Below are 22,999 nucleotides of genomic sequence, written 5' to 3'. Positions count from 1 at the left end.
TGTGTGGGGGGGGCTGCACTGTGTGTGTCTCAGCAGGTTCCAAGGCCACTGCTCTACTCCAATGCAGTAGTAACCATGTTGGTCTTAAGTGAAATAAACACTCCATTACCAAACTGTAATCAACTGTTTTAATGTCAGATACAGGATCATGATGGGCCAATCAAATCAAACAAAAAGAAAAACGACATCTTCAAGGCTTCTTTCCTTGGTGATGCTTCGCTTGTTCTTTTTACACATTTGCATGAACTAGTGTTTTCTTTCCAGTAACAATCCCACATTACCAAAGATCTCAGAACAATTGTAATAAGTAGAAAAAAATTAAATAAAACGAGAGAATAAACAACCCCCTAAAGACATAATCTCTTAGAAAAAACAAACAAGGGTGGATAGATTTTGGTCGTTTCCAACAGGTAATGCCTCCTCTCAGACAGACTACTGTGTGTGCAGGGTTGGGGTCAATTCATAAAGTAAACCAAATTGTAAAATATCTAATTGAAGACAATTGGAATTTCAGTGTACCTCCAGAATTGAAATGGAATTGACCCCAACTCATGGAAGACTGCGCCTGAGGAGTCTACATGTGAGGTACTTCACTGGCCTGGTACAGATGGTCCTGACTTCAACATGTACAGAGTGTGCATCCCAAATTGCACCCATGTCCAATATAGTGCACGATATTTGAGCCGAGTCCTATGGGCCCTGGTTGGAAGTAGTGCACTACAAAGTGAATAGGGTGCTATATGGGATGAACACCCCAAAAATCCTCTCCTTAATCTGGACCGTCTGAGAAACCTCCTTCAGAGATACTGTATGCTCTGGGGTGACGTTTCCCCCAAGTACAGATCTAGGATCAGCTTCCCCTCTCACAATCCCAACCATTGGGAGTGTGGGTGGGGGGGTGGGGGGGTGCAAAACTGAACCAGGATCAGCATCTAGGGGCAACTTCCCCTACTCCCAGAGGGCACAGTAAGAACCACACATACATACTGTGCTGTAGACTCCTAACCACTGTATCGTCTGTCTCCTGTAAGTTATAATGAAGGAAAAAGGCCTCCGTCTCACAGGCACCATGTGCTGAACTTAAAGAACACAGCCCACCAGGAGGTTGTTCCTACAGCTACTGATTATCTTACTTGGATGCAAGGAAAAAAAAAAGGTTATAGTTCTTTAAAAAATATATACCCATAAGAAAGGCCACAAAGGAGATCTGTGTTATCATTACCACAGCTTCCTCATTTAACAGCTTTTAATCATTTCTCATTCATTCACTTATTAAATCCATCCATCAATAAACGATTGATTGATCTGTTAAATCTAATATTGAACAGAAATTCCACATTGGGAGTGTGGAACGCTGATATATAAAGTAAGTATTAAAAGACCGACTCCATCGCAATGTACCTTGCCATAGCAACGTCTTGATTGACATCTGATTCCGTCCAATCGACACACACTTCTTCACGGCATCATCATATCATAGTCAAGAACTCAATAACTTATTTGTCCGTTGCATTATAGTAATATTTACAGTCGTAGGGAAGGGACAGGTCGAGGTAACATTCTAAAAGAGATGGGGAGTTATTGGGGTGGGGTTATGATATGAAACTATCTTTTTCCTACTCTGGACATTTAAAATGGTTAAGGAAAGCAAAACCTCTACTGACATTGTCTTCAAGGAAGATTCATATGGGCAATTCCATGGTAACAGAATGATTTTTAAAATGCAATTCAAAACAACATTATTGCAAAGTTAAGCCATACAAGTTTAAAAGTCATCCTTGTACATATAATTGTATGGGTTGTTTAACTTTGAAATCATTGGTTTTTGTTTGGCTTACATTTCAAAGTAAAAAATCTGAGTCTCATTCTGTTACGGTTTCTCACTCCCTCCCTCTTAGTTGTTCTCTCTTTCTCTCCGATTCAAACCCGAACAGCACACAACCATTACTGGACACCCTCTTGGAACTTGATTCCAAGTTCCAACTTTTTAAAACATACATACATTCATATCTCTATACATCACTTAAAAGAGAGAAACAGGAAGTGGAGGGGTGGCAGTCAGTATTTGATATTTGACAACATTCAAGTACTCTTTGTTTGCAGCTCTTTACAATCCTTCACAGACGGTCGATTGGATGGAGAGAAAAATAGAAACAACAGCCCTCCCTCCTCTCTTTCACTTCTCTTCCCTCACTTCCTGAAGTTGCAGAAATCTGAAAATGCGTCCAATCCTTGCTTGGGCTGCTGCTGTACCATGCCAGAGCCCATAGACATGGCTGGCATCCTGATCCCCATGCCCATAGCACCAGGCATGCCCATGGTCATGTTAGCCTGGGGCATGGAACCCATGTTCATGCCCATTCCCATCATGCCCTGGCTGTGGGCCATGCCCATCCCAGCACCAGGGTGCATCATGGGTGTTGTTGCCGGTCTGATGGGGGCGGTTGCGAGGCCCATGCCGGCGAATCCCTGGGAGAGCATGTTGACGGGTGGGAGGGGCTGGCCTCCTAGAAAAAAGAAACAGGAAGAAGTGGAGTCAGAAGACCGCATGGCCTCACACACACAGGTTCACACACTCTCCTCATACACTCCACAAGTTGTACCAAGCATCCTTCTATTCCATACTGAACAAGGAATCCCAAGTATAGAACTCTTAAGGTTAAATAAAAATGAATAAAAAAAAACAATTCTTCCATTCTGACTGAACCGAAAGCCTTGTGCCCATCCTGATAACAGGAAGAAAGTTCCACACCCTGGGGATCTTGGATGCTCCACAACTGAATGGATCTCAAATCAACATTTTGTTCAACAGACATTCAGCAGCGTTTTGAACACCCTCCAGACAAACACAATACTCTTTCTATCCCAGTCTATACTACCACACACTTGGCTCACCTTGGAGTGTGTTGAGGGTGGGCTGGACAGGTTTGGGGGGCTGCACGCCAGGTGCCAGGAAGTCCAGACTGATGTTGACCGACGAGTCAGACCAGGTGGAGGGGATCGCTGACCCCATGGTACCCAGCATGACTTCATGCTGCTGGGGCTGCAACGGCCCGCCCATCAACTGGAAGGAGGGGGAGGGGGGGGGGGGGGTGACAATTTGGTAGACAGTTCCAATAGATAGTAATATTAGAGGTACCTATATAATGGTGACATATGGAGGTTAACCTTTTGTGACTAAGTATTTTCATTTTTGGAAAAATAACGTTCCCGTAGTAAACGGGATATTTTGTCAGGACAAGATGCTAGAATATGCATATAATTGACAGCTTAGGATAGAAAACACTCTAAAGTTTCCAAAACTGTAAAGATATTTTCTGTGAGTATAACAGAACTGATGTTGCAGGCGAAAGCCTGAGAAAAATCCAATCCGGATGTGCCTCGTGTTTTGAAAGCGCTGCGTTCTAATGCGTCCCTATTGAGCAGTGAATGGGCTATCAACCAGATTACTTTTTCTCCGTATTCCCGAAGGTGTCTACAGCATTGTGACGTAGTTTTACGCATTTATGTTGAAGAATACCCATAAACGGCTACATTGCGCAAGTGGTCACCTGATGGCTCTGAGTGATTCTCGCGTAAAATACAGAGGTAGCCATTACTCCAATCGGTCCTACTGAAAAACCAATTGTCCCGGTGGATATATTATCAAATAGATATTGAAAAACACCTTGAGGATTGATTAGAAACAACGTTTGCCATGTTTCTGTCGATATTATGGAGCTAATTTGGAATACTTTTCGGCGTTTTCGTGACTATTTCGCCTACAAAAATAATATTTTTGGAAAAAAGGAACATTGGCTATCTAACTGGGAGTCTCGTAAGTGAAAACATCCGAAGCTCATCAAAGGTAAATTATTTAATTTGATTGCTTTTCTGATTTCCGTGACCAAGTTACCTGCTGCTAGCTGGACAAAATGCTATGATAGGCTATCGATAAACTTACACAAATGCTTGTCTAGCTTTGGCTGTAAAGCATATTTTGAAAATCTGAGATGACAGGGTGATTAACAAAAGGCTAAGCTGTGTCTCAATATATTTCACTGGAGATTTTCATGAATAGGAATATTTATGTGCGTTGCGTTATGCTAATTAGTGTCCGTCGATGATTAAACCAAAGTGGTCTTTAAGTAGGTCAGGTTTTACTATTCTGCTAAACCAAGCTGGTCTTTAAGTAGGTCAGGTTTTACTATTCTGCTAAACCAAGCTGGTCTTTAAGTAGGTCAGGTTTTACTATTCTGCTAAACCAAGCTGGTCTTTAAGTAGGTCAGGTTTTACTATTCTGCTAAACCAAGCTGGTCTTTAAGTAGGTCAGGTTTTACTATTCTGCTAAACCAAGCTGGTCTTTAAGTAGGTCAGGTTTTACTATTCTGCTAAACCAAGCTGGTCTTTAAGTAGGTCAGGTTTTACTATTCTGCTAAACCAAGCTGGTCTTTAAGTAGGTCAGGTTTTACTATTCTGCTAAACCAAGCTGGTCTTTAAGTAGGTCAGGTTTTACTATTCTGCTAAACCAAGCTGGTCTTTAAGTAGGTCAGGTTTTACTATTCTGCTAAACCAAGCTGGTCTTTAAGTAGGTCAGGTTTTACTATTCTGCTAAACCAAGCTGGTCTTTAAGTAGGTCAGGTTTTGTTATTCTGCTAAACCAAGCTGGTCTTTAAGTAGGTCAGGTTTTACTATTCTGCTAAACCAAGCTGGTCTTTAAGTAGGTCAGGTTTTACTATTCTGCTAAACTAAGCTGGTCTTTAAGTAGGTCAGGTTTTACTATTCTGCTAAACCAAGCTGGTCTTTAAGTAGGTCAGGTTTTACTATTCTGCTAAACCAAGCTGGTCTTTAAGTAGGTCAGGTTTTGTTATTCTGCTAAACCAAGCTGGTCTTTAAGTAGGTCAGGTTTTACTATTCTGCTAAACCAAGCTGGTCTTTAAGTAGGTCAGGTTTTACTATTCTGCTAAACCAAGCTGGTCTTTAAGTAGGTCAGGTTTTACTATTCTGCTAAACCAAGCTGGTCTTTAAGTAGGTCAGGTTTTACTATTCTGCTAAACCAAGCTGGTCTTTAAGTAGGTCAGGTTTTGTTATTCTGCTAAACCAAGCTGGTCTTTAAGTAGGTCAGGTTTTACTATTCTGCTAAACCAAGCTGGTCTTTAAGTAGGTCAGGTTTTGTTATTCTGCTAAACTAAGCTGGTCTTTTTTAAGTAGGTCAGGTTTTTAACATGCACATATTATCTATGCAAACAACCTTGTATTAGATTGAATGGTTTTCTGACTCAAACGGGTTCCTTCTCATTGTGTGTGTGTGTGTGTGTGTTTGTCCCTAGGGAAGGTGGAGCATCTGCAAACCTTGGCTCTCTGCCGTTTCTCTCTCGTGTGTGTTTCTCTAAAGCACAGGCAGTTACTGCCACTCCTCTCATTAACAGTGGATCAGACACAATAAATACAATTTACGATGTAAATTAATGTACTGTCTGTCCTGTATTCTTACCAGTGATCTGGACTGTGGCATGGTGCTGCTGATGGTCTGTGTGTTGGTCATATTAAAGGTGAGGCTCTGAGAGGCAGAGAGCGACTGGGTCTGACCTGGACCCATCAGATCAAACAGGTCAGCGGAGGCTGGAGCTGGTGCAGAGCTGGCCGACAGAGCCCCAAACAGGTCAGTGTTGCTGGGGGCCAGAGGTTGGGCAAAGGGGGTGGGGACGGGGGCCTGGCCACCAGGGAAAGCATTCCAGTCCCCAAAGTCACCGTTCCCACTGGAGGCTGGAGAGGAGAAAAGAGAAGAAAAATGTTATAGTGGATAAACTAGACTATTAAAAAAATTATAAACTATAAAAATCTCTGAATATTCTAATGCTTTCTAAACTCACCAGGTACTGTGGAGAGACCGACAGAGGCAGCAGGAGAAGAGAAATCAGCAAATCCTCCTATCAGGTCTGGAAAGAGACATGCATACAACACTTTAATGAGTGAATTGTGACAGCTTCCAGACACGGGCCCAGAGACCCTCCATGATGTCCTGTAACTACACTACCTCCCCGTAACCCTCCATGATGTCCTGTGTCATGACGTGGCCCTCTTTGGGTATAGCGAGTACCCCCCCTTCTTACACCCAAGTTCTGTTATCTCAAGGTCGTAAATTCCAGAAGGAGACTCTCTCCCTCATGGCCATGCAGAAAGAGACAGAGAGAACAAAGGAACTTCTTCTACCTCACAGAACTTGAGAACTGAACAATGTCCATGTTTTGGAGAATGTGTAAATGATTGGTGGAGAAGCCAGCTACGACCAGTCCATTTTGTTTTATGATCGTGACCTCAGAAAAGACAACACAGCCACATTACCATAACTCTGCTTATTTAGTAAGCCACCGATTGTGCAAGTTCTCCCACTTAAAAATATGAGGCCTGTCAACTATGACAGACAAAATGAGGAGAAAAAAATCCAGAAAATCACATTATAGGATTTTTAATGAATTTATTTGCAAATTATGGTGGAAAATAAGTATTGTCAATAACAAAAGTTTCTCAATACTTTGTTATATACCCTTTGTTGGCAATGACAGAGGTCAAACGTTTTCTGTAAGTCTTCACAAGGTTTTCACACACTGTTGCTGGTATTTTGGCCCATTCTTCCATGCAGATCTCCTCTAGAGCAGTGATGTTTTGGGGCTGTTGCTGGGCAACACAGATTTTCAACTCCCTCCAAAGATTTTCTATGGGGTTGAGATCTGGAGACTGGCTAGGCCACTCCAGGACCTTGAAATGCTTCTTACGAAGCCACTCCTTCGTTGCCCGGGCGGTGTGTTTGGGATCATTGTCATGCTGGAAGACCCAGGCACGTTTCATCTTCAATGCCCTTGCTGATGGAAGGAGGTTTTCACTCAAAATCTCACGATACATGGCCCCATTCATTCTTTCCTTTACACGGATCAGTCGTCCTGGTCCCTTTGCAGAAAAACAGCCCCAAAGCATGATGTTTCCACCCCCATGGAAACACCATGGGGGTCCACCTTCCACCTTCACAGTAGGTATGGTGTTCTTTGGATGCAACTCAGAATTCTTTGTCCTCCAAACACGACGAGTTGAGTTTTTACCAAAAAGTTCTATTTTGGTTTCATCTGCCATGCTCCCAATCTTCTTCTGGATCATCCAAATGCTCTCTAGCAAACTTCAGACAGGCCTGGACATGTACTGGCTTAACCTCTAGCACTTAGCCATCCCGGATCCGGGATCGTGAATACAGACTCAAGCTCATTACCATAACGCAACGTTAACTATTCATGAAAATCGCAAATGAAATGAAATAAATATGCCATCTCTCAAGCTTAGCCTTTTGTAAACAACACTGTCATCTCAGATTTTCAAAATATGCTTCTCAACCATAGGAAAACAATCATTTGTGTAACAGTAGCTAGCTAGCGTAGCATTTAGCGTTAGCATTAGCGTTAGCATCCAGCAGGCAACATTTCAACAAAAAACAAGAAAAGCCTTAAAATAAAATAATTTACCTTTGAAGAACTTCGGATGTTTTCAATGAGGAGACTCTGTTAGATAGCAAATGCTCAGTTTTTCCAAAAAGGTTCTTTGTGTATTAGAAATAGCTCCGTTTTGTACATCACATTTGGCTACCAAAAAAAAACAAAAATTCAGTCCTCAAAACGAATTCCTGTCGCATTCACAGCCATATAAGGAGATTAGAAAACAGAGCTTCAGAAATTCTGCTCATTTCCTGTTTGATGTGTCATCTTGGTTTCGCCTGTAGAATGAGTTCTGGGGCACTCACAGACAATATCTTTGCAGATTCTGAAACTTCAGAGTATTTTCTTTCCAAAACTGTCAATAATATGCATAGTCGAGCATCTTTTCGTGACAAAATATTGCGCTTAAAACGGGAACGTTTTTTATCCAATAATGAAATAGCGCCCCCATAGACTCAACTGGTTAAGCAGGGGGACACGTCTGGCACTGCAGGATTTGAGTCCCTGGCGGCGTAGTGTGTTACTGATGGTAGGCTTCGTTACTTTGGTTCCAGCTCTCTGCAGGTCATTCACTAGGTCCTGCCGTGTGGTTCTGGGATTTTTGCTCACCGTTCTTGTGATCATTTTGACCCCACGGGGTGAGATCTTGCGTGGAGCCCCAGATCGAGGGAGATTATCAGTGCTCTTGTATGTCTTCCATTTCCTAATAATTGCTCCCACAGTTGATTTCTTCAAACCAAGCTGCTTACCTATTGCAGATTCAGTCTTCCCAGCCTGGTGCAGGTCTACAATTTTGTTTCTGGTGTCCTTTGACAGCTCTTTGGTCTTGGCCATAGTGGAGTTTGGAGTGTGACTGTTTGAGGTTGTGGACAGGTGTCTTTTATACTGATAACAAGTTCAAACAGGTGCCATTAATACAGGTAACGAGTGGAGGACAGAGGAGCCTCTTAAAGAAGAAGTTACAGGTCTGTGAGAGCCAGAAATCTTGCTTGTTTGTAGGTAACCAAATACTTATTTTCCACCATAATTTGCAAATAAATTCATTAAAAATCCTACAATGTGATTTTCTGGATTTTTTTTCCTCATTTTGTCTGGCATAGTTGAAGTGTACCTATGATGAAAATTATAGGCCTCTCATCTTTTTAAGTGGGAGAACTTGCACAATTGGTGGCTGACTAAATACTTTTTTTGCCCCACTGTATGTGATACCCAAACGTGGATCACATTAAGATATCCAGCCAATCGCAATTGACTGGATATCGATGTCTCATACAATTTAACTAACAAGTGAAATTGCCAAATTTACTTCTCAAGTGGATCTTTTAAATAATATCCACATTGATTGGGTTTCTACAGAGACAAGTTAAACTTTTTCCACATTAACTTCTCTAGGATAGGGGGCAGCATTTGGCATTTTGGATGAAAAGCATGCCCAAATTCAACTGCCTGCTACTCATCCCCAGAAGATAAGATATGCATATTATTAGTAGATTTGGATAGAAAACACTTCAAAATTTCTAAAACTGTTTGAATCATGTCTGTGAGTATAACAGAACTTATTTGGCAGGCGAAACCCCGAGGACAAACCATTCAGATTTTTGCTTTTTTGAGGTCACTCTTTTCAATTGTTTTCATTGGGAATCCAGATTTCAAAGGGACCTTCTTGCAGTTCCTACCGCTTCCACCAGATGTCAACAGGCTTTAGAAATTGGTTGAGTTTTTTCCTTTGAGAAATGAAGAAGTAACACTGTTCAGAATGAGGCTCGAGGGAAGTGTACTCTGTCAGAGGCGCGTGACCTGAAAGCCCGCTCCACTTTGTTTTCCTCCGGTATTGAACACAGATCATCCAGTCTTCAATTTTATCCATTATTTACGTTAAAAAATACCTAAAGTTGTATTACAAAAGTAGTTTGAAATGTTTGGACAATGCTTACAGGTAACTTTTGAGATATTTTGTAGTCACGTTGCGCAAGTTGGAACCAGTGTTTTTCTGGCTCAAACGCGGCAAATAAATGGACATTTTGGAGATATATCGACGGAATTAATAGAACAGAAGGACCATTTGGGATGCTTATGGGACATATTGGAGTGCCAACAGAAGAAGCTCGTCAAAAGGTAAGTCATGAATTATATTTTTTATTTCTGCGTTTTGTGTCGCACCTGCAGGGTTGAAATATGCTTTTCTCTCTTTGTTTACTGGGGTGCTATCCTCAGATAATAGCATCGTTTGCCTTCGCCGAAAAGCCTTCTTGAAATCTGACACGTTGGCTGGATTCAAAACAAGTGTAGCTTTATTTTGGTACATTGAATGTGTGATTTGAAAGTTGAATTTTTATAGTAATTTATTTGAATTTGGCGCTCTGCATTTTCACCGGATGTTGGCCAGGTGGGACGCTACCGTCCCACATATCCCAGAGAGGTTAATGAACACAATGACTAAGTGGACTCTGCAATGCAGCAGAATTCCACCCTTAGGTGCCTTCTGGAGGAAGTACAGAATGGTCACACTCTACAGCGTGACTACCTATCCAAGCAACCGGAGCCCTGTACTCACAGGACTAAAGACGATAGGTTTCAGACTTTGCCTCCCTCATGTGTCCCTCAGTCTTCTCCTCTTGGCCATTCGGCACTGAGTAATATGGAGCCTTTTGGCCAACAACAACAAAGCTTGGCTTCTCCTCTTGGCCTTTCAGCCCCAATTTCCCCACAGGAGGAAGCCAACCCTCTCCGCCCACTTGGCGCGGAATACCTTGACAAACTGGTCAAGAACTTCCGTACCTTTGACCCCGTTCCAGGTCAGCCTAAAGACACAGACGTTTCTAGCTGACATATAGGATGCATTGGATGGCTACCCGAACACTACGGGTTCTGACAGGTTTTACCTATTGAAGCGAACGTCGAAAAGACACGTGACGAGGTTAATTCGCCTACAACAGCAACACGTGCTAAATGACTCCACTAAACTTGCAACAGTTTTGAAATGGGAATTCAGTGGTTCTGCGACTCGCAAACAAGACTGTTTAACTTGTCATGCGCTAATTGATTTGGGCGTGACAATATCGCTCATCTGTCAAACATTGTTCAATTATCTCAAAAGGGCTTTGAAACCACCTCAACATTGGTTAAAAGTGGAACGATGCGATACTACACTTCGAGGGGTCACTCAGACTACCTCGCCTCTCACATTGAGTCATGCTGAAACTACACTTCCAGGACGTATCGCTCGTTCTTGCCTCTGTGTATGTTACCAGCCACGAATCTGAACCCCTGCAACTTAGAGCAGACATGATGGATCGGTTACTCCCACTGATGGATTAGAAAACCAACCATGTATGGTCACAGGCCACAGTGCCTTCTCCACTGACCACACCGTCTTCTCCTAACTCCAGCTGCAACGCAATCATTCCCGAGGGGTATCTGTTGAAAGCACTCCTTGGGAAAAAGACGTTTAGAAACCTCTTGGTGCAGAATCCAAGGAGATATTAAGATATCTCGATACATTCCATCAGCCAACCTGACTGACCATTCTTTTCAAGATTTCGAGCCAGCTGCCTCTGTGAATGAGCAACTTCCCTCCTCCTTGCAGTTGTGCAATACTGTAGTTGAGATGAACTTCTCTTGCCCTTTGGACACTTCCGCAAGCACTGCGGACATCTCAGCAAGAAAAACAGATGCGCAGAGTATACTCTGCTTCCGATGATACACCTTCCGACTGTCACCTCTTACAATGACACTAATGGCACCAGTCCAGCAACTGACCCGATGACTCCCACTGGTGAAACACTGCGATATCACAGACCAATATCCTCGTCTCAGTTTGCAGGTACTGAAGAGGTTGCCACACGCGGACGTGGTGGTGACTGACAGGCCAAGACAGCCACTGAGGGTGTTGAAGCACAAACACCAGGAGATTTGGTTGAAAAGTTACAGCCATTCTCATAACAACATGGACCCTGACAACTCGTACATAGGGTCCGACCTTTTAGTTTGCGCCACGGACACCAAAAGCACCCGCTGGTGGGAGGGTGCCGAGACACAAAGGGGGAGAATAGTCGCCCAGACCCATGATGAGCCTCATCGAGACTACGGACAACACCGTACGAGGCCGCCAGAGCAGAAAACAAATCTTGCTGTAAACTCCCCTATGAGAAGAGTGAGGAGCAGACAGGCCCCTAGATGGGGAAAATCTTAGAACACATCTTAGATATTAGTAGAAAGAGGAGGAAGGGAAGCTAAGGTACACAATAGTACATTTTGCATTTAGAAGGTGCTCTTTGGTTAAAGGGGTAGATTGGTCACCAAAAAGGAGGACCAAGGCACTCTTCATATAATTGATTAAAAATGCCTTTATTAGTATGGCATGTTCAATAGAAACAAAGTTTTTAAAAACCAACACGTTTTGGCTGCATTGCCTTCGTCAGGGAGTACAACAAAAAAAGGAATACAATGTCCTCTTTTGAACAGCCTTTCAATTAGCCCTAATTGGAAGAGAGTGGTTACACAATTGATTGGACACACCTAGTAAGCAATACTATACACATTAAAAGGTGAAATACTGTAGCTAGGTTATCATAAAAATACAACTCCAAGCTAGAAGTATCAGAACACTAAAAGGTAGTTCTAACCTTAAATATGACTGGGAGAAGTGTCAAGAATAAGAAAGCAATATATTCCATAGTACACTAGAACACCGTACGACATTTGGAATGAGACTAACGTGATGTAAATAATAATTAATTAATTAGAAGACTAATTGATCAGATATTAAAATATCTGAAAAGTTATATTAGGAAAATTATAACTTTGTAATCTCAAGATTTTCTTTGGTGCCCCAACTTCCTAGTTAATTAAGTAATAATAGAGAATTGATTTGATAAAATAACAGTCTTCACTTTTATGATGCCAAAGACACGGCACCTGTAACTACACTACCTCTCCCTAACCCTCCGTGATGTCCTGTAACTACACTACCCCCTCCCTAACGCTCCGTGATGTCCTGTAACTACACTACCCCCTCCCTAACCCTCTGTGATGTCCTGTAACTACACTACCTCTCCCTAACCCTCTGTGATGTCCTGTAACTACACTACCCCCTCCCTAACCCTCCGTGATGTCCTGTAACTACACTACCCCCTCCCTAACCCTCCGTGATGTCCTGTAACTACACTACCCCCTCCCTAACCCTCCGTGATGTCCTGTAACTACACTACCCCTCCCTAACCCTCCGTGATGTCCTGTAACTACACTACCCCCTCCCTAACCCTCCGTAATGTCCTGTAACTACACTACCCCTTCCCTAACCCTCTGTGATGTCCTGTAACTACACTACTTCCCCTAACCCTCTAGGATGTCCTCTCAGTGTGTGTAGTTACCGGTGGCTGCTGCAGGCTGGCTGGGTCCTGTATCTACCATCAATAGGTCAGCCAGACCACTACTGGAGGCCTGGGGTGCTACTGCGGACAGAGTCTGGAACAAAGAGAAGGAGAGGAGAGATGTGAGTAGAGACAGAGGGAGCGAGACTGCACTGTCCACACCAGATGGCAACAATAAGCTAGAGTGAACCAGCATGGACTGAATGCACATGGACGCATGTGCACATACCTGTTTTGCAGAGGTATCAGGGCTCTTGTCTCCTGTGTAGTGGGCTGCGGCTCCCAGGGACACAGTTTTGGATGGAACCCCGCCTCTCTTCTTGGTTGCGGTGGTTTCTGTTGCCTGGACGATCTGGACGCTCTTGGTCGTTACGGTTTCCTCCTCGTCTTTGAACACTGACCTCCCAGACTGGCCATTCTGCGACGGGCGACCTCGCTCCTCCTCGTTGTCACTAAGGAGACCAAAGAGGACGCTTTGTTTTGGGGATAATTCAATAGAAAAAGTGTGGGACTAAAGTATGACAGAACATCAGGTTTTTGATATACTGTAATATTTGTTTATTTAAACCTTTAGAGCCATTGATGTTAATAGCCTGTTGCTAGGGCGACCTGGCAAGAAGGCAAAACAGGGAAATAGCAGCGTGTATATAAAATATTACAGAAAAATACAAAAAAGACAAAGTGTCACAAGTTCCAGATACATTTGAAGATAAGAAACAACTGCTGCTAATCAAACAGTGTTGTCAGAGTCTTAACAGGCAAGGACACTAACTCCCCTAACTTTAATATATTTTGAAGCATGTTCCAAGATGAAGGGGCATTATGGGAAAAAATATTGTTTCCCCATGTCAGTTCTAGCCTTAGGAACAGACAAGGACAGCAGTGACTGTGAACGAAGACTGTATTAATTGACTGATCTGGTCAGTGAGGAACAGAGATACAAAGGGAGTTGTTCCATCAATGCTTTAGCCTCCTGGTGGAGAGAGACGACACTGCACCACAGCATACACATCACAGTGATGGCTGAGGCCTGAATATAAACAATATCCCCATACTCCAGCACCGATAACCAAGTGCTTTGATTAAGATCCGTTCTGACTAACATTGAAAAGCATGATTTGTTCCTAAAATAGACACCCAATTTCAACTTACAATTCAGCTTTTCATCTAACCAAATCCCAAGATACTTATAGGAGATGACCCTATCAATTTGCTGGCCTTTTATAGTTAAAATCTGTAGGTGTTAACTTTCAGGGAAGCGAAAAACCATACATTTAGTTTTCCTTGCATTAAGCAATTGCACAGTGCTCTTATGGCCTCAGAGTTTGGAGATAACCAGTCCCAGTTTAAAATCGCCAATAGGGACCATTTCATTTCATCCCCCCACTGTTCAGACAGAGAATCTAAATCTAAGTTCACAGGTTTCGATAACTGCAGTTTTAAAATATAACAAAAATACCCTAGTTCAGTAACCACACATCTATTTTTAATATAGATGGCTATACCTCTCCCGTTACTCTGTCAGTCACATTGATAAACATTATATCCATCCATGCCTGTAGACTGACTCAGAACTGATTTCTTAAGACAGGCCTGGAACAGAACTAAGACATCTGGGTCAGCAGTGTGAATGCAGACTGTTATCATGTCCATTTTCAGCATCAGACTCCTCACATTAATATGCATCAGTCCCAACCCTGATCTAGTTTTAAAATCATTTGGAGTCGGAAGTTCATCCATGGCCAATGGGACTGGGTTTGGGTGAATGTTTCCTGACCCATAGCCAATGGGACTGGGTTTGGGTGAATGTTTCCTGACCCATAGCCAATGGGACTGGGTTTGGGTGAATGTTTCCTGATCCATAGCTAATGGGACTGGGTTTGGGTGAATGTTTCCTGATCCATAGCCAATGGGACCGGGTTTGGGTGAATGTTTCCTGATCCATAGCCAATGGGACTGGGTTTGGGTGAATGTTTCCTGACCCATAGCCAATGGGACTGGGTTTGGGTGAATGTTTCCTGACCCATAGCCAATGGGACTGGGTTTGGGTGAATGTTTCCTGATCCATAGCCAATGGGACTGGGTTTGGGTGAATGTTTCCTGTCACCAAAAGCAGAATAATAATAAAACACCTTGATTTGTTGCTTCCTAAAATCTCTCTGCACTTAGATGATTTAAAATAATCCAAACTATAGTCATCTGATCCAACAAAGAGTTTTTAGCCAGACCAAACCCTGTAGATGAGAAAGGCTTATGAAGAGGAGTCAAATGGTAACACAATGGGATCCCTCTGAAAGATACAAGCTGCTATACTATCAGTTAAAGTAGGATTTGGAGGTATCTCTGGGTTAGGGAGATGAGATAGTCTCAGTTATCAAAAACAATGTAATGAGCCATAACCCATGAAGGTAGCAATTAAAACCATTTGTACAAAAACACTAATTTTTAACCACTGAATCCAACAGTTCACTAAAACAAAAATAAAACAAATAAAAGTATGCAGAGTCAGTCTTTTGAAATCTTAAATTCCCTAAAAATGTTCAGTTGTAGCCTACAGGTCCAGCAGTCAGAAACCAAGAGTGCCCCCAAGCAAAATAAAAATGCGCTGACAGGGATTTCGACCAGTGTGTGTGGATCTGGTCAATGTGCCCAGTGTGTGTGCGGATCTGATCAATGTGCCCAGTGTGTGTGGATCTGGTCAATGTGCCAGGTGTGTGTGGATCTGGTCAATGTGCCCAGTCGCCTTGCAGTAGGCTACCGCACAGTGAGGCAGCAGCAGGCCCAGTAGACCAGCCAATCAGCGGTGGCGAGCCCACCCGTTGGGGAAATCCTGGGTTAGGAAGCCCAGCGCATCTAGATGTTATGTCACAGTGCAGAAACCGACCTGCGGCTGCCACCACATAAAACACAGCAATGCAAGAGGGTCAGAAGACTCCGTCAGATGGAAAACCTGACCGTCGTGTCTAGTCACAGCACAGATGTATCCTCTCTCGGCTTTCAGGGCGGGCACCATACCCGTCTCCTCGTGTAGAAACCAGCAGATAAAATCGCTTGTAAACCAAAGCAATGTTAACACTTTGATCCTGTAGCATTTTAGATCTTACCTGTTGTTTGAGGACAACTCTCTCAGCCTATAACGGTTTTGCGAAGTAATAAAAAAAATTGTAACACTTGAAACAGTGTGACAACACGCTCAGCGAAACTGCCCTGCAGCAATCTTGAATCTAGGTTGGCATGTTATAGTGGAGGACAGAGGGTAGCTCTCTAACATACTGTAATGTGATATGAGGAGGACAGAGGGTAGCTCTCTAACATACTGTAATATGATATGAGGAGGACAGAGGGTAGCTCTCTAACATTCTGTAATATGATATGAGGAGGACAGAGGGTAGCTCTCTACCATACTGTAATATGATATGAGGAGGAGAGGGTAGCTCTCTAACATTCTGTAATGTGATGAGGACGACAGAGGGTAGCTCTCCAACATACTGTAATGTGATATGAGGAGGACAGAGGGCAGCTCCAACTTCTCCCTGTACCTCAGTTTGTAAGGCTCTACCTCCCGCTCTCTATTTTAGTTATTAATACATTTCCTTAGTCTTTCTTGCAAATTCAACCAGGGGAACTGTTCTCTCTCTCCTAACCTGAATCTGTCTGGTGAGTCATCCCTGTCCTAACCTGAATCTGTCTGGTGAGTCATCCCTGTCCTAACCTGAATCTGTCTGGTGAATCATCCCTCTCCTAACCTGAATCTGTCTGGTGAGTCATCCCTCTCCTAACCTGAATCTGTCTGGTGAGTCAACCTGGATCTTTCTGGTGAGTCATCCCTCTCCTAACCTGAATCTGTCTGGTGAATCATCCCTCTCCTAACCTAAATCTGTCTGGTGAGTCATCCCTCTCCTAACCTGAATCTGTCTGGTGAGTCAACCTGGATCTTTCTGGTGAGTCATCCCTCTCCTAACCTGAATCTGTCTGGTGAGTCATCCCTGTCCTAACCTGAATCTGTCTGGTGAGTCATCCCTGTCCTAACCTGAATCTGTCTGGTGAGTCATCCCTGTCCTAACCTGAATCTGTCTGGTGAATCATCCCTCTCCTAACCTGAATCTGTCTGGTGAGTCATCCCTCTCCTAACCTGAATCTGTCTGGTGAGTCAACCTGGATCTTTCTGGTGAGTCATCCCTCTCCTAACCTGAATCTGTCTGGTGAATCATCCCTCTCCTAACCTGAATCTGTCTGGTGAGTCATCCCTCTCCTAACCTGAATCTGTCTGGTGAGTCAACCTGGATCTTTCTGGTGAGTCATCCCTCTCCTAACCTGAATCTGTCTGGTGAGTCATCCCTCTCCTAACCTGAATCTGTCTGGTGAGTCATCTCTCTCCTTACCTGAATCTGTCTGGTGAGTCATCTCTCTCCTTACCTGAATCTGTCTGGTGAGTCATCTCTCTCCTTACCTGAATCTGTCTGGTGAGTCATCTCTGCTCTGCTTCTTGAACTTGTTGATTGTGTCATCGATGGTGCTGCCAATCTTATCACTGATCTCCCCCAGTTTGTCACTGAAGGGAAACTGGCCTTGGTCTCTCTTCCAGTCCTCATCCCACTTCCCTCTGCTGCTTCCCTCATTACCGCCAGAGCTGCTAGAATCATACCGGTCACTCGCTGGAGAGGGAGAGAGAGATAGAAAGAGAGAGCGAGAGAGGGGGGGAAGAAGAGAGAGCGAGAGAGGGGGGGAAGAAGAGAGAGCGAGAGAGGGGGGGAAGAAGAGAGAGGGGGGGAAGAAGAGAGAGGGGGGGAAGAAGAGAGAGGGGGGGAAGAAGAGAGAGGGGGGGAAGAAGAGAGAGGGGGGGGAGAAGAGAGAGGGGGGGGAGAAGAGAGAGGGGGGGAGAAGAGAGAGGGGGGGGAGAAGAGAGAGGGGGGGGAGAAGAGAGAGGGGGGGAGAAGAGAGAGGGGGGGAGAAGAGAGAGGGGGGGAGAAGAGAGAGGGGGGGAGAAGAGAGAGGGGGGGAGAAGAGAGAGGGGGGGAGAAGAGAGAGGGAGGGGAGAAGAGAGAGGGAGGGGAGAAGAGAGAGGGAGGGGAGAAGAGAGAGGGGGGGAAGAAGAGAGAGGGGGGGAAGAAGAGAGAGGGGGGAAGAGAGAGAGGGGGAAAGAGGGAGAGGGGGGAAAGAGGGAGAGGGGGGGAGGAGAGGGAGAGGGGGGAAGAGGGAGAGAGGGGGGGAAGAGGGAGAGAGGGGGGGAAGAGGGAGAGAGGGGGGGAAGAGGGAGAGAAGAGGGAGAGAGGGGGGAGAGAGGGGGGGAAGAGAGAGAGGGAGAGAGGGGGGAAGAGAAAGAGGGGGGGAGAGAAAGAGAGGGGGGGAAGAAGAGAGAGGGGGGAAGAGAGAGAGGGGGGAAGAGGGAGAGAGGGGGGGAAGAGGGAGAGAGGGAGGGAAGAGGGAGAGAGGGGGGGAAGAGGGAGAGAGGGGGGGAAGAGGGAGAGAGGGGGGGAAGAGGGAGAGAGGGGGGAGAGAGGGGGGAGAGAGGGGGGGAAGAGAGAGAGGGAGAGAGGGGGGAAGAGAAAGAGGGGGGGAAGAAGAGAGAGGGGGGGAAGAAGAGAGAGAGAGAGGGGGGAAGAGGGAGAGAGGGGGGGAAGAGGGAGAGAGGGGGGGAAGAGGGAGAGAGGGGGGGAAGAGAGAGAGGGAGAGAGGGGGGGAGAGAAAGAGGGGGGGAGAGAAAGAGGGGGGGAGAGAGGGGGGGAAGAGAGAGAGAGAGGGGGAAGAGAGAGAGGGGGGGAAGAGAGAGAGGGGGGGAAGAGAGAGAGGGGGGGAAGAGAGAGGGGGGAGAGAGAGGGGGGGAAGAGAGAGGGGGGGAAGAGAGAGGGGGGGAAGAGAGAGGGGGGAGAGAGAGGGGGGAGAGAGAGAGAGGGGGATAGTTGATAATTGAATGCTTATATCAGATTATATGCAACGCAGGACACACTAGATAATATCTATCATGAACCATGTGTAGTTAACTAGTGATTATGATTGTTTGTTTTTTATAAGATAAGTTTAATGCTAGCTAGCAACTTACTTGGCTTACTGCATTTGCGTAACAGGCAGCCTCCTTGTGGAGTGCAACGAGAGAGAGGCGGGTCGTTATTGCGTTGGACTAGTTAACTGTAAGGTTGCAAGATTGGGTCCCCCGAGCTGACAAGGTGAAAATCTGTCGTTCTGCCCCTGAACAAGGCAGTTTAACCCACCGTTCCTAGGCCGTCATTGAAAATAAGAATGTGTTCTTAATTGACTTGCCTAGTTAAATAAAAGGTATACAAATAAAAATACATAAAAATAAAAAAATTACGGCAAATCGGCGCACAACAATACCGATTTCCGATTGTTATGAAAACTTGAAATCGGCCCTAATTAAAAACGGCCATTCCGATTAATCGGTCGACCTCTAGTACAGACTCAGTGAGCATAGCCTTGCTATTGAGAAAGGCCGTCGTAGGCAGACCTGGCTCTCAAGAGAAGATAGGCTATGTGCACACTGCCCACAAAATGAGGTGGAAACTGAACTGCACTTCCTAACCTCTTGACCAATGTATGATGACCATATTAGAGACACATATTTCCCTCAGATCCACAAAGAATTCAAACACAAATCCAATTTTGACAAACTCCTATATCTCCTGGGTGAAATACCAGTGTGCCATCACAACAGCAAGATTTGTGACCTGTTGCCACAAAAAAACGGCAACCAGTGAACAAACACCATTGTAAATACAACCCATATTTCTGTTGATTTATTTTCCCTTTTGTACTTTAACTATTTGCATATCATTACAACACATTTAAAATGTCTTTATCCTTTTGGAAGTGTAATGTTTACAGTCATTTTTTATAATCTACTTCACTTGCTTTGGCAATGTACACGTTTCCCATGCCGAGCGAGAGAGCGAAAGAGCGAGAGCGAAGGATTGTTAGTATGCCCTTTACAAGAGTAAAGGACACTCCAATGTATGTCTGTGTGTTCCAGATTGACTTACTGTATCTGCTGAACCCTCCCCCCATACTGTCAGAGGACTTACTGTATCTGCTGAACCCTCCCCCCATACTGTCAGAGGACTTACTGTATCTGCCGAACCCTCCCCCCATACTGTCAGAGGACTTACTGTATCTGCCGAACCCTCCCCCCATACTGTCAGAGGACTTACTGTATCTGCCGAACCCTCCCCCCATACTGTCAGAGGACTTACTGTATCTGCCGAACCCTCCCCCCATACTGTCAGAGGACTTACTGTATCTGCTGAACCCTCCCCCCATACTGTCAGAGGACTTACTGTATCTGCTGAACCCTCCCCCCATACTGTCAGAGGACTTACTGTATCTGCTGAACCCTCCCCCCATACTGTCAGAGGACTTACTGTATCTGCTGAACCCTCCCCCCATACTGTCAGAGGACTTACTGTATCTGCTGAACCCTCCCCCCATACTGTCAGACGACTTACTGTATCTGCTGAACCCTCCCCCCATACTGTCAGAGGACTTACTGTATCTGCTGAACCCTCCCCCCATACTGTCAGAGGACTTACTGTATCTGCTGAACCCTCCCCCCATACTGTCAGAGGACTTACTGTATCTGCTGAACCCTCCCCCCATACTGTCAGAGGACTTACTGTATCTGCTGAACCCTCCCCCCATACTGTCAGAGGACTTACTGTATCTGCTGAACCCTCCCCCCATACTGTCAGAGGACTTACTGTATCTGCTGAACCCTCCCCCCATACTGTCAGAGGACTTACTGTATCTGCTGAACCCTCCCCCCATACTGTCAGAGGACTTACTGTATCTGCTGAACCCTCCCCCCATACTGTCAGAGGACTTACTGTATCTGTTGAACCCTCCCCCACACTGTCAGAGGACTTACTGTATCTGCTGAACCCTCCCCCCATACTGTCAGAGGACTTACTGTATCTGCTGAACCCTCCCCCCATACTGTCAGAGGACTTACTGTATCTGCTGAACCCTCCCCCCATACTGTCAGAGGACTTACTGTATCTGCTGAACCCTCCCCCCATACTGTCAGAGGACTTACTGTATCTGCTGAACCCTCCCCCCATACTGTCAGAGGACTTACTGTATCTGCTGAACCCTCCCCCCATACTGTCAGAGGACTTACTGTATCTGCTGAACCCTCCCCCCATACTGTCAGAGGACTTACTGTATCTGCTGAACCCTCCCCCCATACTGTCAGAGGACTTACTGTATCTGCTGAACCCTCCCCCCATACTGTCAGAGGACTTACTGTATCTGCTGAACCCTCCCCCCATACTGTCAGAGGACTTACTGTATCTGCTGAACCCTCCCCCCATACTGTCAGAGGACTTACTGTATCTGCTGAACCCTCCCCCCATACTGTCAGAGGACTTACTGTATCTACTGAACCCTCCCCCCATACTGTCAGAGGACTTACTGTATATGCTGAACCCGCCCCCCATACTGTCAGAGGACTTACTGTATCTGCTGAACCCTCCCCCCATACTGTCAGAGGACTTACTGTATCTGCTGAACCCTCCCCCCATACTGTCAGAGGACTTACTGTATCTGCTGAACCCTCCCCCCCATTCTGTCAGAGGACTTACTGTATCTGCTGAACCCTCCCCCCCATACTGTCAGAGGACTTACTGTATCTGCTGAACCCTCCCCCCCATACTGTCAGAGGACTTACTGTATCTGCTGAACCCTCCCCCCCATACTGTCAGAGGACTTACTGTATCTGCTGAACCCTCCCCCCATACTGTCAGAGGACTTACTGTATCTGCTGAACCCTCCCCCCATACTGTCAGAGGACTTACTGTATCTGCCGAACCCTCCCCCCATACTGTCAGAGGACTTACTGTATCTGCTGAACCCTCCCCCCATACTGTCAGAGGACTTACTGTATCTGCCGAACCCTCCCCCCATACTGTCAGAGGACTTACTGTATCTGCTGAACCCTCCCCCCATACTGTCAGAGGACTTACTGTATCTGCTGAACCCTCCCCCCATACTGTCAGAGGACACGCCGATGTATTTGTCTTTGTTCTTCTTTGCCTTCTTCCTCTCCTCTCTCAGTCTATCATCATCCTGGATTAGATCCACCATCTCCTTCACCTTCTGACGCACGTTCACTCCCTGGTCCTTACCGTTCTCATCTACACAGAGGGAGAGGAACAAGTAAAAATGAGGGGAGATGAAGGTTATTGACAAGCTGGTGATATGACTCAAGACAGCTGTTGTGCCATTCGCCTATAAACAAACAGAGGTGCCTTTTCAGAAAAACACTGAACTCTAAAAACTGCAACAGGACTGCAGATCAAAACGTAGGAAGCGGCTCAGTGTATTCAGAATGTCAGGTGGGAGAACATGTTTTGAGAAGACAAAATGCAGAACAAGTCCACAGCAGTGTGTGAATAATAAACATGCACAGTGGTTGTGGTGAGTAGCCTTGTTAAACAGTCTGTCAGTCTGGGTTCACAAGCCTACGTGGTGGTGAGGGGAGTGATTTACCTCTGCTTTGGAGCAGAGCAGTGTGTGGTAGAGCTGCTTGTGGTTTACGCAGTGCTTATGAATGCTACAACACTGACTGAACACTGGCCCCTTTGTCTGGTTCTAAACTAACACTTCATCACAAAACACTCAGAGATGTACTTAAGACAGTTAACATGGATTCTACTCCACAGTCGAGACAGCGAGAGAGAGAGAGCGAGACGGCAGACAGAGAGAGAGAGAGAGCGAGCGAGACGGCAGACAGAGAGAGAGAGAGAGAGAGCGAGACGGCAGACAGAGAGAGAGAGAGAGCGAGACGGCAGACAGAGAGAGAGAGAGAGCGAGACGGCAGACAGAGAGAGAGAGAGCGAGACGGCAGACAGAGAGAGAGAGCGAGACGGCAGACAGAGAGAGAGAGAGCGAGACGGCAGACAGAGAGAGAGAGAGCGAGACGGCAGACAGAGAGAGAGAGAGCGAGACGGCAGACAGAGCGAGAGAGAGAGCGAGACGGCAGACAGAGAGAGAGAGAGCGAGACGGCAGACAGAGAGAGAGAGAGCGAGACGGCAGACAGAGAGAGAGAGAGCGAGACGGCAGACAGAGAGAGAGAGAGCGAGACGGCAGACAGAGAGAGAGAGAGCGAGACGGCAGACAGAGAGAGAGAGAGCGAGACGGCAGACAGAGAGAGAGAG

The 22,999-nt window shown here is 45.5% G+C and overlaps 1 protein-coding gene across 2 annotated transcripts in view; it reads right to left on the bottom strand.

The window, feature by feature from the left end:
* Positions 1 to 114: 114 nt before the first annotated feature.
* Positions 115 to 22,999, bottom strand: part of LOC110489118 (clathrin interactor 1) — a 41,622-nt gene continuing 18,737 nt past the window's right edge. Inside the window, exons 1-8 of one of the 2 annotated variants that reach the window (XM_036943294.1) lie at positions 19,828 to 21,230; positions 17,283 to 17,487; positions 13,062 to 13,284; positions 12,833 to 12,926; positions 5,853 to 5,918; positions 5,474 to 5,745; positions 2,896 to 3,064; positions 115 to 2,507 (exon numbers count right to left, since the gene is read on the bottom strand). In XM_036943294.1, the coding sequence (XP_036799189.1) occupies positions 2,191 to 2,507; positions 2,896 to 3,064; positions 5,474 to 5,745; positions 5,853 to 5,918; positions 12,833 to 12,926; positions 13,062 to 13,284; positions 17,283 to 17,487; positions 19,828 to 20,650 (2,169 nt within the window). In that variant the 5' untranslated portion in view covers positions 20,651 to 21,230 and the 3' untranslated portion in view covers positions 115 to 2,190. Of the gene's footprint in view, positions 2,508 to 2,895; positions 3,065 to 5,473; positions 5,746 to 5,852; positions 5,919 to 12,832; positions 12,927 to 13,061; positions 13,285 to 17,282; positions 17,488 to 19,827; positions 21,231 to 21,804; positions 21,976 to 22,999 lie in introns of those variants that run through there. The other variant, XM_036943295.1, reaches the window with a different exon arrangement.

This window comes from Oncorhynchus mykiss, chromosome 14, assembly GCF_013265735.2.
Source record: "Oncorhynchus mykiss isolate Arlee chromosome 14, USDA_OmykA_1.1, whole genome shotgun sequence".
Classification (NCBI taxonomy): Eukaryota; Metazoa; Chordata; class Actinopteri; order Salmoniformes; family Salmonidae; genus Oncorhynchus; species Oncorhynchus mykiss.
Note: the sequence above shows the minus strand (reverse complement) of the source record. Positions and strands in the feature narration are given on the sequence as shown.